The 14,385-nt window shown below is 44.2% G+C and overlaps 1 protein-coding gene across 7 annotated transcripts in view; it reads right to left on the reverse strand.

Moving 5' to 3' along the window:
• The window catches only part of MYO16 (myosin XVI), a 1,104,874-nt gene that overhangs the window by 325,791 nt on the left and 764,698 nt on the right, over nt 1-14,385 (reverse strand). For all 7 annotated transcript variants that reach the window (XM_063953181.1, XM_063953183.1, XM_063953182.1 and 4 more), the window contains 2 exons: nt 11,256-11,328; nt 1,810-1,962 (listed from right to left, as the gene is read on the reverse strand). In XM_063953181.1, coding sequence (XP_063809251.1) covers nt 1,810-1,962; nt 11,256-11,328 — 226 coding nt within the window. The remainder of the gene's footprint in view (nt 1-1,809; nt 1,963-11,255; nt 11,329-14,385) is intronic.

Raw genomic sequence — 14,385 nt, forward strand, 5'->3', positions numbered from 1 at the left:
AAAACGCAGGAGTGGCTGGAAAAACGTAGGCATGGCTGGCCGAATGCAGGGCGTGTTTGTGACGTCAAAACAGGAACTAAATAGTCTGAAGTCATCGCAAGTTAGGAGTAGGTCTGCAGCCACTCTGAAACTGCACAATCTTTTTTTGTAGCAATGCTGCAATCCTTTCGGTCGCACTACTGCTAAGCTAAGATACACTCCCAGAGGGTGGCGGCTTAGCGTTTGCGCTGCTGCTAAAAGCAGCTAGCGAGTGATCAACTCGGAATGACCCCCTATGTTAGCTGACCTCAAAATACTCTATGGATCACTATAATTGACTACAGTGTAAGTACTTACAATACCGATTTAAAAGAAGCCAGATGGACCACAAAATCTTCAAGCTATGCCCTGCGTCCATAAAGAGTATTATGAGATCAGAGCAGCTCCATTGTCATCTCTACATACTCATACATAAGTACCCTGTGACTGTCCTGGCACTACATACAGTATATGTCTGTAACCTCCAGATAGCAACTGAAAAGTCTTGTTCAACTTCAAAGCCCTTAACTCCGCTACACTTTATTATTACAAAGCTACCATGTCATCACGTCCAATGGTACTCTCACTGTTTATTACTCCATATGTCCACATAATATTTACAATATGTACTATACACTTTATGTTGCATATAATCCAGTGACATCTGTTGTCAAAATCATTCTACTTTCATGTTTGAAAAGGAACCAGCTGGATGACTGTTATTTTGAGATCAACATATTTTCATGCAATTTGCCTTGTTTTCCACCTCAACCATAAGCTCCAGGGAGCAGTGCCCTCTCACCTTTTGGCTCAAAATATTTTGCTGGATTGATATCAGTGTATGTTTGTTTTTACGTTCCCGCTGTACAGCCATGCGGAACATTTTGAAACTTTGTTTACAAAAGATAACAATGATTTTGTAATTTGGAGTTTGTGTAGCGTAGTTTTGTGAGCTCTCATACTGTCGAGTACAATGTACAGGTATGAGTGTTTGCCCACTCCCCAACCCCCTGCTCTTTCCAGCCATGCTCATCTGACCGATGATTGAAATGCGGAGGAGGAAGCACTTGCAGAGCCTATCGATAACACATTAACTTAGAAATATGCTACAGTAACTTAGTTAAGGGAAACCCGTTATAAATTTCATTTTCATTTCAACACACAATAGTAAAAGGTTAATTTTTATGAGTCACAGCCTCTGCGTGCCTCTTACTGTACATCAAGGCAGAATTACAGTACGTAGGCTATACACATCTACTGCTGGAAATATTCATAATAAAGATTCATTAGTAAAAAGACCATTGTATCATTAGTCACAGCATAGACGAGTTTCAAGATTGTTACCCTTTAAAATGAATTTGACTAAAATGGAATTAATAATATGAGTTATAAATATTATATTAATAGTAGGTTTGCGGTTTCATGAAAAAGTATGTATGTAATTATTGTGTTTATTTGCAATCAACGTCAACCGTTTAAAAATGAATAGTTATTTGTGCCACAGGCGGTTTTAGAACTTACAGTGTACAAAACATGGACAGAAATGTACCTACTTAAACACAGTCAACAGAAAATATGCAGCTTATGTGCCTTTCAAACAAGTTACACACCAGATACTTGTAATGCAGAATTCAGACACATTCGTAGCTCTCATTAGTATTGAAATGCTGAATATGTACATGTTAGAATCTAACGCGCTATTAGACCCTGTCTTGCATTGTAATATACAGCACACATACACATACTGTACATAAAGGGTTTACACAGTATTTATAATGGAATGAGGAATACCTGGAAGAAAAAATCTAGCACTGTTGTATGGTTTCCAGGACAATACATGGTTTCCATGGAAACTCCCTCTTGTGCACATTCAGCTTGTTCTTGTAGAAATAACACTTCATTGATATACTGGTGGATTTTTTCGTTGGTCAGATTAATGCATAGCTGTAAATACAAATGTTGTGTTATAGAAATATTAAAGTAACAAATAAAATGTAAAAAAAACGCTAACCGTCAACCTTTATATAATGTACATAGAAGTTAAGTCTACAAATAATAAGAATTTACTTACCGATAATTCTATTTCTCGGAGTCCGTAGTGGATGCTGGGGTTCCTGAAAGGACCATGGGGAATAGCGGCTCCGCAGGAGACAGGGCACAAAAAAGTAAAGCTTTTACCAGATCAGGTGGTGTGCACTGGCTCCTCCCCCTATGACCCTCCTCCAGACTCCAGTTAGGTACTGTGCCCGGACGAGCGTACACAATAAGGGAGGCAATTTGAATCCCGGGTAAGACTCATACCAGCCACACCAATCACACCGTACAACTTGTGATCTAAACCCAGTTAACAGTATGATAACAGAAAGAGCCTCTTAAAGATGGCTCCTTAACAATATAACCCGAATTTGTTAACAATAACTATGTACAGTATTGCAGATAATCCGCACTTGGGATGGGCGCCCAGCATCCACTACGGACTCCGAGAAATAGAATTATCGGTAAGTAAATTCTTATTTTCTCTATCGTCCTAAGTGGATGCTGGGGTTCCTGAAAGGACCATGGGGATTATACCAAAGCTCCCAAACGGGCGGGAGAGTGCGGATGACTCTGCAGCACCGAATGAGAGAATTCCAAGTCCTCTTTTGCCAGGGTATCAAATTTGTAGAATTTTACAAACGTGTTTTCCCCCGACCACGTAGCTGCTCGGCAGAATTGTAATGCCGAGACCCCTCGGGCAGCCGCCCAAGATGAGCCCACCTTCCTTGTGGAATGGGCCTTAACAGATTTAGGCTGTGGCAGGCCTGCCACAGAATGAGCAAGTTGAATTGTGTTACAAATCCAACGAGCAATCGTCTGCTTAGAAGCAGGGGCACCCAACTTGTTGGGTGCATATAGTATCAACAGCGAGTCAGATTTTCTGACTTCAGCCGTCCTTGAAATGTATATTTTTAAGGCTCTGACAACGTCCAACAACTTGGAGTCCTCCAAGTCGCCAGTGGCCGCAGGCACCACAATAGGTTGGTTCAGGTGAAACGCTGATACCACCTTAGGGAGAAAATGCGGACGAGTCCTCAGTTCTGCCCTATCCGAATGGAAGATTAGATAAGGGCTTTTATAAGATAAAGCCGCCAATTCAGATACTCTCCTGGCGGAAGCCAGGGCCAGTAACATAGTCACTTTCCATGTGAGATATTTAAAATCCACCTTTTTCAATGGTTCAAACCAATGGGATTTGAGGAAATCTAAAACTACATTTAGATCCCACGGTGCCACCGGAGGCACCACAGGAGGCTGTATATGCAGTACTCCTTTAACAAAAGTCTGTACCTCAGGAACTGAGGCCAATTCTTTTTGGAAGAATATTGACAGGGCCGAAATTTGAACCTTAATAGATCTCAATTTGAGACCCATAGACAATCCTGATTGTAGGAAATGTAGGAAACGACCCAGTTGAAATTCCTCCGTCGGAACACTCCGATCCTCGCACCACGCGACATATTTTCGCCAAATGCGGTGATAATGTTTCGCGGTGACTTCCTTCCTTGCCTTAATCAAGGTAGGAATGACTTCTTCTGGAATGCCTTTCCCTTTTAGGATCTGGCGTTCAACCGCCATGCCGTCAAACGCAGCCGCGGTAAGTCTTGAAAGAGACAGGGACCCTGTTGTAGCAGGTCCCTTCTCAGAAGTAGAGGGCACGGGTCGTCCGTGACCAACTCTTGAAGTTCCGGGTACCAAGTCCTTCTTGGCCAATCCGGAGCCACTAGTATTGTTCTTACTCCTCCTCACCGTATAATCTTCAATACCTTTGGTATGAGAGGCAGAGGAGGAAACACATATACTGATTTGTACACCCAAGGTGTTACCAGTGCGTCCACAGCTATTGCCTGTGGATCTCTTGACCTGGCGCAATACTTGTCCAGTTTCTTGTTGAGGCGAGACGCCATCATGTCTACCATTGGTCTTTCCCAACAGTTTATTAGCATGTGGAAGACTTCTGGATGAAGACCCCCCTCTCCCGGGTGAATATCGTGTCTGCTGAGGAAGTCTGCTTCCCAGTTGTCCACGCCCGGGAAGAACACTGCTGACAGTGCTATTACGTGATTCTCCGCCCAGCGAAGAATCTTGGCAGCTTCTGCCATTGCACTCCTGCTTCTTGTGCCGCCCTGTCTGTTTACATGGGCGACCGCCGTGATGTTGTCCGACTGAATCAACACCGGTTTTCCTTGCAGGAGTGGTTCCGCCTGGCTTAGAGCATTTTAGATTGCTCTTAGTACCAGAATGTTTATGTGAAGAGACTTTTCCAGGTTCGTCCATACCCCCTGGAAGTTTCTTCCTTGTGTGACTGCTCCCCAACCTCTCAGGCTGGCGTCCGTGGTCACCAGGATCAAATCCTGTATGCCGAATCTGCGGCCCTCCAATAGATGAGCCTTTTGCAACCACCACAGAAGATATACCCTTGTCCTTGGCGACAGGGTTATTCGCAGGTGCATCTGAGGATGCGACCCTGACCATTTGTCCAACAGATCCCTTTGGAAAATTCTTGCATGGAATCTGCCGAATGGAATTGCTTCGTAAAAAGCCACCATTTTTCCCAGGACTCTTGTGCATTGATGTACAGACACCTTTCCTGGTTTTAGGAGGTTCCTGACAGGTCGGATAACTCCTTGGCTTTTTCCTCGGGAAGAAAAACCTTTTTCTGAACCGTGTCCAGAATCATCCCTAGGAACAGCAGACGTATCGTCGGAAAACAGCTGCGATTCTTGGAATATTTAGAATTCAGTCGTGCCGTCGAAGAACTACTTTAGATAGTGCTCTTCCGACCTCCAACTGTTCTCTGGAACTTGCCCTTTTTAGGTCGTGCAAGTAAGGGATAATTTAGATGCCTTTTTTCTTTGAAGAAACATCTTTTCGGCCATTACCTTGGTAAAAAGGCCCGGGGTGCCGTGGATAATTCAAACGGCATCGTCTGAAACTGATATTGACAGTTCTGTACCACGAACCAGAGGTACCCTTGATGAGAAGGACAAAATTTGGACATGGAGGTAATCCTTGATGTCCAGGGACACCATATAGTCCCCTTTTTTCCGGTTCGCTATCACTGCTCTGAGTGACTTTATCTCGATTTGAACCTTTTATGTAAGTGTTCAAAACATTTTAGATTTAGACTATGTGTCACCAAGCCGTCTGGCTTCAGTACCACAATATAGTGTGGAAAAATAATACCCTTTTCCTTGTCGTAGGAGGGGTACTTTGATTATCACCTGCTGGATATACAGCTTGTGAATTGTTTCCAATGCTGCCTCCCTGTCGGAGGGAGCCGTTGGTAAAGCAGACTTCAGGAACCTGCGAGGAGAAGATGTCTCGACTCTCCAATCTTTACCCCTGGGATAATACTCGTACGATCTAGGGGTCAACTTGCGAGTGATCCCACTGCGCCCTGAGACTCTTGAGACTACCCCCCCACCTTGAGTCCGCTTGCACGGCCCCAGCGTCATGCTGAGGACTTGGCAGACGCGGTGGAGGGCTTCTTTTCCTGGGAAAGGGCTGCCTGCTGCAGTCTACTTCCCTTACCTCTATGTCTGGGCAGATATGACTGGCCTTTTGCCTGCATGCCCTCATGGGAAAGGAAAGATTGAGGCTGAAAAGACGGTGTCTTTTTTAGCTGAGATGTAACTTGGGGTAAAAAAGGTTGGATTTCCCAGCTGTTGCTGTGGTCCCCAGGTCCGATGGACCGACCCCCAAATAACTCCTTCCCTTTATACAGCAATACTTCCATCTGCCGTATGGGATCTGTATCACCTGACCACTGTCGTGTCCCTGACATCTTCTGGGAGATATGGACAACGCACTTATCTTGATGCCAGAGAGCAAATATCCCTCTGTGCATCTCACATACATATATATAGAATGCATCCTATTAAATGCTCTACATGAATAAAATATTTTCAGTCAGGGAATCCGACCAAGCCAACCCAGCACTGCATCTCCAGGCTGATGGCGATCGCTGGTCGCAGTATAACCACCGTATGTGTGTATATACTTTTTAGGATATTTTTCCAGCTTCCTATCAGCTGGCTCCTTGAGGGCGGCCGTATCTGGAGACGGTAACGCCACTTGATAAGCGTGTGAGCGCCTTATCACCCTAAGGGGTGTTTCCCAACGTACCCTAATTTCTGGCGGGAAAGGGTATAACGCCAATATTTGCTATCGGGGTAACCCTACGCATCATCACACACTTCATTTTATTTTATCTGATTCAGGAAAAACTACAGGTAGTTTTTTCACTCCCACATAATACCCTTTCTTGTGGTACTTGTAGTATCAGAAACACGTAACACCTCCTTCATTGCCCTTAACGTGTGGCCCTAATGAGAAATACGTTTGTTTATTCACCGTCGACACTGTATTCAGTGTCCGTGTCTGTGTCGACCGACTGAGGTAAATGGGCGTTTTTTAAAACCCCTGACGGTGTTTCTGAGACGCCTGGACCGGTCCTAATAGATTGTCGGCCGTCTCATGTCGTCAACCGACCTTGCAGCGTGTTGACATTCTCACGTAATTCTCTAAATAAGCCATCCATTCCGGTGTCGACTCCCTAGAGAGTGACATCACCATTACAGGCAATTTCTCCGCCTCCTCACCAACATCGTCCTCATACATGTCGACACACACGTACCGACACACAGCACACACACCGGGAATGCTCTGACAGAGGACAGGACCCACTAGCCCTTTGGGGAGACAGAGGGAGAGTCTGCCAGCACACACCAAAAACGCTATAATTATATAGGGACAACCTTATATAAGTGTTTCTCCCTTATAGCATCTTTTATATATATACAATATCGCCAAAATCAGTGCCCCCCCTCTCTGTTTTAACCCTGTTTCTGTAGTGCAGTGCAGGGGAGAGCCTGGGAGCCTTCTCTCCAGCTTTTCTGTGAGAGAAAATGGCGCTGTGTGCTGAGGAGATAGGCCCCGCCCCTTTTTCGGCGGGCTCGTCTCCCGCTATTTTTGAAGTTAGGCAGGGGTTAAATATCTCCATATAGCCTCTGTGGGCTATATGTGAGGTATTTTTTGCCTCTAATAAGGTTTTTATTTGCCTCTCAGAGCGCCCCCCCCAGCGCTCTGCACCCTCAGTGACTGTTGTGTGAAGTGTGCTGAGAGGAAAATGGCGCACAGCTGCAGTGCTGTGCGCTACCTTTATGAAGACTCAGGAGTCTTCAGCCGCCGATTTTGGACCTCTTCTCTCTTCAGCGTCTGCAAGGGGGCCGGCGGCGCGGCTCCGGTGACCATCCAGGCTGTACCTGTGATCGTCCCTCTGGAGCTAGTGTCCAGTAGCCAAGCAGCAAATCCACTCTGCACGCAGGTGAGTTCACTACTTCTCCCCTAAGTCCCTCGTTGCAGTGATCCTGTTGCCAGCAGGACTCACTGTAAAGTAAAAAACCTAAGCTAAACTTTCTCTAAGCAGCTCTTTAGGAGAGCCACCTAGATTGCACCCTTCTCGTTCGGGCACAAAATCTAACTGGAGTCTGGAGGAGGGTCATAGGGGGAGGAGCCAGTGCACACCACCTGATCTGGTAAAAGCTTTACTTTTTTGTGCCCTGTCTCCTGCGGAGCCGCTATTCCCCATGGTCCTTTCAGGAACCCCAGCATCCACTTAGGACGATAGAGAAAGAAATTTATTAGAGAAATCCTTCTCTATTTTCTTTCCCATGGTATATCATAGACATACGTATAGATCAGAAGTACTCAAATGCAGTCCTCAAGGCAATCCCAACAGTCCAGGTTTTAGGTACAGTATATCCATGGCTCAACATACATGATTAAAGCAAATTGACTTAGTTGCTAATTAAGTCACCTGCGGCCAAGCATAGATAAACTTAAAACTTGGACCGTAGGGGTGCCTTGAGGACCGCGTTTGAGAACCTCTGGTATATACAGTACTAGAAGAAATGTCCTTTTCCTATGCTCCCAAACATGTTAACTGTCTCCTATGTTACTTAGCTGAAAATTTAATATCAATAAAAACAGATGAACATAAGGAACAAGAATCAAGATCAAATACATCCTGTAAAAACACAAGAAGTGAAATTATTGATAATATTAAGATGCATTTATGATAATCTCATCACTGCCAACTTTCCCAATCACAGAATTAGGACAACATAGGCCTGCCAAACCACACCCTGGTCTGCAAAATTATGACCAAAGTCATCCAAACCACAGATGCAAGATCTTTTCCCTTGCTAAGGGCCTAATTCAGACCTGATCGCAAAAGCAAAATGTTTCTCTAATGGGCAAAATCATGTGCACTGCAGGTGGGGCAGATATAACATGGTCAGATAGAGTGTTTGAGTTAGTGGGTGGGTTATATTGTTTCTGTGCAGGGTAAATACTGGATGCTTTATTTTTACACTGCAATTTAGATTTCAGTTTGAACACACTCCACCCAAATCTAACTCTCTCTGCACATGTTACATCTGCCCCCCCCCCCGCACTGCACATGGTTTTGCCCAGTAGAGGAAAAGTTTACCGTTGCGATAAGGTCTTAAGTCATGTCCAGTGGATCTGTTGGTGAAGTGTCTATGAAACTATTAGAGATCCAAGACATTATTGTAAGGATTAAAATAAAATCTATTTTATGGACAAAACGATACTAGTGTCCTTACATTTTCAGATGCTATTACAAGATCTGCATCCAAAATCAGAATAAACTTGTAATAAAATGAAAGTTATAGAAGCAACATATTGCAAAACATACTGTATAGGAAAAATGTAACCAAATTTTACTGGATATGTGTGTGGTTATTCTGGCTATTGTCAAGCTTTATTTGAATAAACATATAACGTCATTTTCCGGTGCTGTTGTAGTTGTCAATAGATAACAAGTGGATTTTGTGTGCAAGTACTGTATTGCAGATGGTGGAAGATACATCTCTGTGTGTAGATGGGATTCTCCAATTTGTGTTGTAGTTACTCAAAACCCCTGTACAGTATGTGACAAATATTCTAATTTCTCAACAACCATTGTTTCACGTACTACGCTCCTTTTCTACTTCGGAATAACTACGTAAGAGGCACTCTGTGGCCCCAAGACTTAGGGTGGTTACACACCAGAATGATATTGGACCAATTTGCCATATTGGAACAACAAATTGTCTACATTGTCTACTGGGTACGCACAATTGCACGTGCCCTGTTGGCTGTAAATAACCATAAGATATTGCATGTGATACGTCTCTTTGTAATGATGGACAGAACAGTAATTGTTCCATCCTTCATTACATCGGGCTGGTGTGTACGGGCAATAGGCATGGTCCAGGCTGAAGGAAATTTGGTCTTGCCATTGGCCCGATTGCTCATTGTTCAGGAACTCACCCTTAGCTGAGGGATCTAGTGTGCGGCAAGAAGGGCGTGGGACAGTGCCCAGTAAGTACAGTAATTAAAGGGGAATAGTATAGTCAAAGAGGTCAGATAAAACCAATTTTCTATATTTTAGAGCTAGATTCATGAAAAGTTTTTTTTTAGAAATTAGCAAAGGTTAGCAATAGGCAAGTATTCTGAATTTTTACTGGGAGAAAAAGGCAGGCACACATACAGTGTATGTGGCTGTGACCAGATCATCATTCTTCTCTGAACTCCAGTGCAGTATGTCTAAAATGGAATGTAGTCACCATCCCAGCGGTCGGGATCCCGGTGGTCAGCATACCGACACCGGGATCCCGGCCGCCAGAATGCTGGCAGGGGGCCCAGGACTACTCTCACTCGTGGGTGTCCATGACACCCTTAGAGAGGGAATAGAACCTGTGGCGAGCCATCGATCCTGCAGTGTGGTGGGCGCTGCAAGGGTCTCTATTGCACTCGCTCCCCCTGCCGACTTTCTGGCGACCGGGATCCCGGCATCGGCATGCTGACTGCCGGGATCCTGCCCGCCGGTCACGCATACCCATCATTCTTCTCTGAACTCCAGTGCAGTATGTCTAAAATGGGATGTAGTCACCATCCCAGCGGTCGGGATCCCGGTGGTCAGCATACCGACACCGGGATCCCGGCCGCCAGAATGCTGGCAGGGGGCCCAGGACTACTCTCACTCGTGGGTGTCCATGACACCCTTAGAGAGGGAATAGAACCTGTGGCGAGCCATCGATCCTGCAGTGTGGTGGGCGCTGCAAGGGTCTCTATTGCACTCGCTCCCCCTGGCGACCGGGATCCCGGCATCGGCATGCTGACTGCCGGGATCCTGCCTGCCGGTCACGCATACCCATCATTCTTCTCTGAACTCCCTTAGAGAGGGAATAGAACCTGTGGCGAGCCATCGATCCTGGAGTGTGGTGGGCGCTGCAAGGGTCTCTATTGCACTCGCTCCCCCTGCCGACTTTCTGGCGACCGGGATCCCGGCATCGGCATGCTGACTGCCGGGATCCTGCCCGCCGGTCACGCATACCCATCATTCTTCTCTGAACTCCAGTGCAGTATGTCTAAAATGGGATGTTGTCACCATCCCAGCGGTCGGGATCCCGGTGGTCAGCATACCGACCCTGGGATCCCGGCCGCCAGAATGCTGGCAGGGGGCCCAGGACTACTCTCACTCGTGGGTGTCCATGACACCCTTAGAGAGGGAATAGAACCTGTGGCGATCCATCGATCCTGCAGTGTGGTGGGCGCTGCAAGGGTCTCTATTGCACTCGCTCCCCCTGCCGACTTTCTGGCGACCGGGATCCCGGCATCGGCATGCTGACTGCCGGGATCCTGCCCGCCGGTCACGCATACCCACCGCATCTAAAACTAGCCTGTTAGCAAGAGGGCTTTGTGGAGAGATAAGATGACTAAAGCTACATTCTGCAACACCTTTATTAAGCTAGATAAAACATTGCAATTGGGAATATCATAATATTCTCATACTTTTTTTTAGGCTAAGACAAAAGTAAATAAGAAGAGATTAAAATGAGAATCAATTTAAAATTGTCTATGCCAACCATGCTTTATTTATTCCCAAAGGGCACACAACAAACACAATCTTAACCATTATGATTTTGAACTTGCAGCAGCAATTGCTGCTTTTGCAAGACAAGCAGTCTTCACCATTTCATTTGTTTTCTATTATATCAGTATACTGCATGTATGACTTGTGACAGCTGGTAATACAGACTCTATAACCATATATCTATTTCACTAAGATACTACCGAAAGTAACATGCATTTTCCTGTTTACTACACGGATCTCCGAATACACTCACCTGTTCAAATGAATTTCTCTGAAAGTCCTCAAAGCCAAACATATCCAAAATTCCAATTGCAAGGGGAGGATAGCTAAAACATAAAAAGTAGCAGGTTACTAAACTATGAACAGATGGGCATAAATGTTTCTTTATAGGTATTCAAGAGTAAAATGGGTTGGTATAATAATAAAAAAAATACACAGAACTACTGACTGGAGTAAAATCTGAACAAAGGGAAAATATTACAGTCACACTGACCAATTTTCTGTCAGTATATAAAAATTAAGCATTTATACTGTAAGCTGTATACATGTTGTGCAGCAAAGTTTGAATCAGAACTTCCACTGAAATTAAAAAGATGTGCCATACGCTACACTCTACTGATCCTACTGCACTAGAGGGGCCAGCACAAAGTTATTAAAAAAATAATATATATATATATATATATATATATATATATATATATGTATAGTGGGGGACAGGTTTTGCTTCTGTTTGTGCTCATTCTCCCTGGGCTCCATATCTTTCTTATTTAAGCCATCATGAGTACCGCCTGCAACCAGTATATATATATATATATATATATATATATATAAAGAAGTGAAATAGCAGGCACTCACAGTATATTCAGCCACCGGGGTGCCTTCCAATGAAGGAGATAACGTTAATGCAGTCCCCTGGGTGTAGCTTTTGTTTTGTTTTTGTTTTTCTTTCTAGCACTGTGCACCTTGAAAAAAACGCCTGTGAGGCGTTGAAACGTCGGTTTTGCTTTTGCACTATGTATTGAATTTTTGAGCATATATATAAAAGCTATTTTCCTTAAAAAATCCGTGGAGTGCCGCCTGGTCTCTGGAGGGTGATTGAGTGTACATAGCTACACCCAGGGGACTGCATTAACGATATATATATATATATATATATATATATATATATATGTATATATACATACATACCCCTTGATGAAGTCTGAATGACGAAACGCGTTGGACTACCTGGCAGTGACCTCATACCAAGTTAAGTTAAAATTGTTTTACAATATTTTAATATACATTTTAACTGGTATTATATTGCATTGTGTCTATTGTTTTTATCCCATTTTTTAAGGAGTTTTGCTGCTCAAATTTTAGTCTAGCTGTTTAATCATTGTCTGTTTTAATGTATTAATAAATTTACTTTTTATAGATCCACTCGATCTGGTTATTCATTATTTTATAGATATATTACATATATTTTTATATATCTTCTAGATCCACTTTTATTGAATTATTTTAAGACACCATTGGTCGCTATATCCCCCCCCCCCCCCCCGTGTGTTATATATATACATACACACACATATATATACATATATATATATATATATATATATATATATATACACACACATACATACACATATAATGTATGTCATCCTGAGGATCAGTTATATGGTGGGGGACAGGTTTTGCTTCTGTTTGTGCACATATTTTATGATTGCCAGCCACCAGCACTGGTTTTCCCTATAACATTGACTAAAAGTAATTTGAATTGGTCCTGGGCCGCCAATCCAAGGCACCCCTGCAAGTGTATGCTGTGGCAAGGGTGCCACAGCATACAGTTTGAGAACCACTGGTCTCGAGTGTACCCAGCTTAAGTATTGCAATGGGCTACAGCTCCCAGCTCCACTTTTGCAAAAAATACAACAATGTGATTTGAGTGACAAACCACAGAGATTAACCCTTGCTGCACAGGGATCACGCAAACTTTATTCATAGGGCTGAATTTAATTATGGGAGAAGTTCTCGCCCCGCGAAGAAGTGCAAGTATATATCACACTTACAGTACCATTGGATTCACAGATATTTTTTCAATACACTATATACAGAGAAACAGAGAATTTAACTGCAGGCATTAGGGTTAATTTAGGGGTCTGGGTTAGGGTCAGGGCCAGCAACACAACTCTTGAAGCCCAACACACTGATATCTATGGGGCCCCCTCAACCCCCCTTAACTTGGCAGAGGGGATCTTTAAAAAAAATGGAGTCTTTCACTCAGACTGTCAGTGAGCAAGGCAGGTGGTTTTCCTGCTGGGCTACCCGGCTCTTCGGTGGCGGTGACAGGGACATACAGAAAAGCATCAGCGCCGTGACATGCATAATGATGGCAATACAGCATGGACCAAAGAAGGAGGTGGGAGGATTTAGGGGGCCTGTTAATTGTATTCCTACTTAAATTGAGCAGTTGGAGCATACACTTTAAAAAGCAGTATTGGCAATGTGGCCCTGTTATTTGTGATCCTTGGGGCCCTGCACAAGTGTCCCCTTTGTGCCCCCTGTCGCTGGGACTGACTGTGTGTGTGTCGTGAGGAGGTTGGGGGGAGTAAAGGGTGCCAAGGATAGGGGATGATAACTGAAGCACTTTATTTGTCTTATGTTTTTCTCATTTTCTGACACTGTGGAACACTGTATAAATCAATGACAATAAAAATCATAATGATAAAATGTCTTGCCCAATATTTAACAAATATCAGGATAGTGTAATCTGTTAAAATTGTTACTAAATTAATACAATTTTAAAAGCAGCAAAAAAAATTCTAAGGACAGGTCATGTTATTGGAATGATACATTTTGAATATGGGGCATAATTCAGATCTGATTGTAGACTAGCGCAGGGCTATTCCGCCCCGCATGTCAGGCCCTACCAACCCCGCACAGGTACAAAAGCATCGCATGGCGGCGATGTTTCTGTATCTGGCGAGTAGCTCCCTGCCAGCGCAGCTCCTGCCGCTACTCGCCGCACCCCAGGTCGTAGCGGCTGCGTGTGACATCACACAGCCGCCACGTCCCGGCCCCCCAAAAAACGGTCCGGACATGACTCTGTTGTACGGACCGCGCCCCACTAGCGGCGTTCTAACCCCTCTACCGCACTGCGACCGCCTGTCAATCAGGCAGAGGCGATCGCAGCCCTGAGATACCTTTAGCATCTCATTGGGCTCCCGGGGTGTGCTTGCAGAGATGCACTATAATGGGAAATGTGTGTAGTTAGGAATACATTTGTAGTAATAAGTGTGCCCACCATATAACATAAATCATGGATTGTTCTTCTCTGGCTAATAAAGCTGATTATATGCAATTTGACAAACTTACTGACATATGATAATTTTGCTATG

This window comes from Pseudophryne corroboree, chromosome 2, assembly GCF_028390025.1.
Source record: "Pseudophryne corroboree isolate aPseCor3 chromosome 2, aPseCor3.hap2, whole genome shotgun sequence".
Classification (NCBI taxonomy): domain Eukaryota; kingdom Metazoa; phylum Chordata; class Amphibia; order Anura; family Myobatrachidae; genus Pseudophryne; species Pseudophryne corroboree.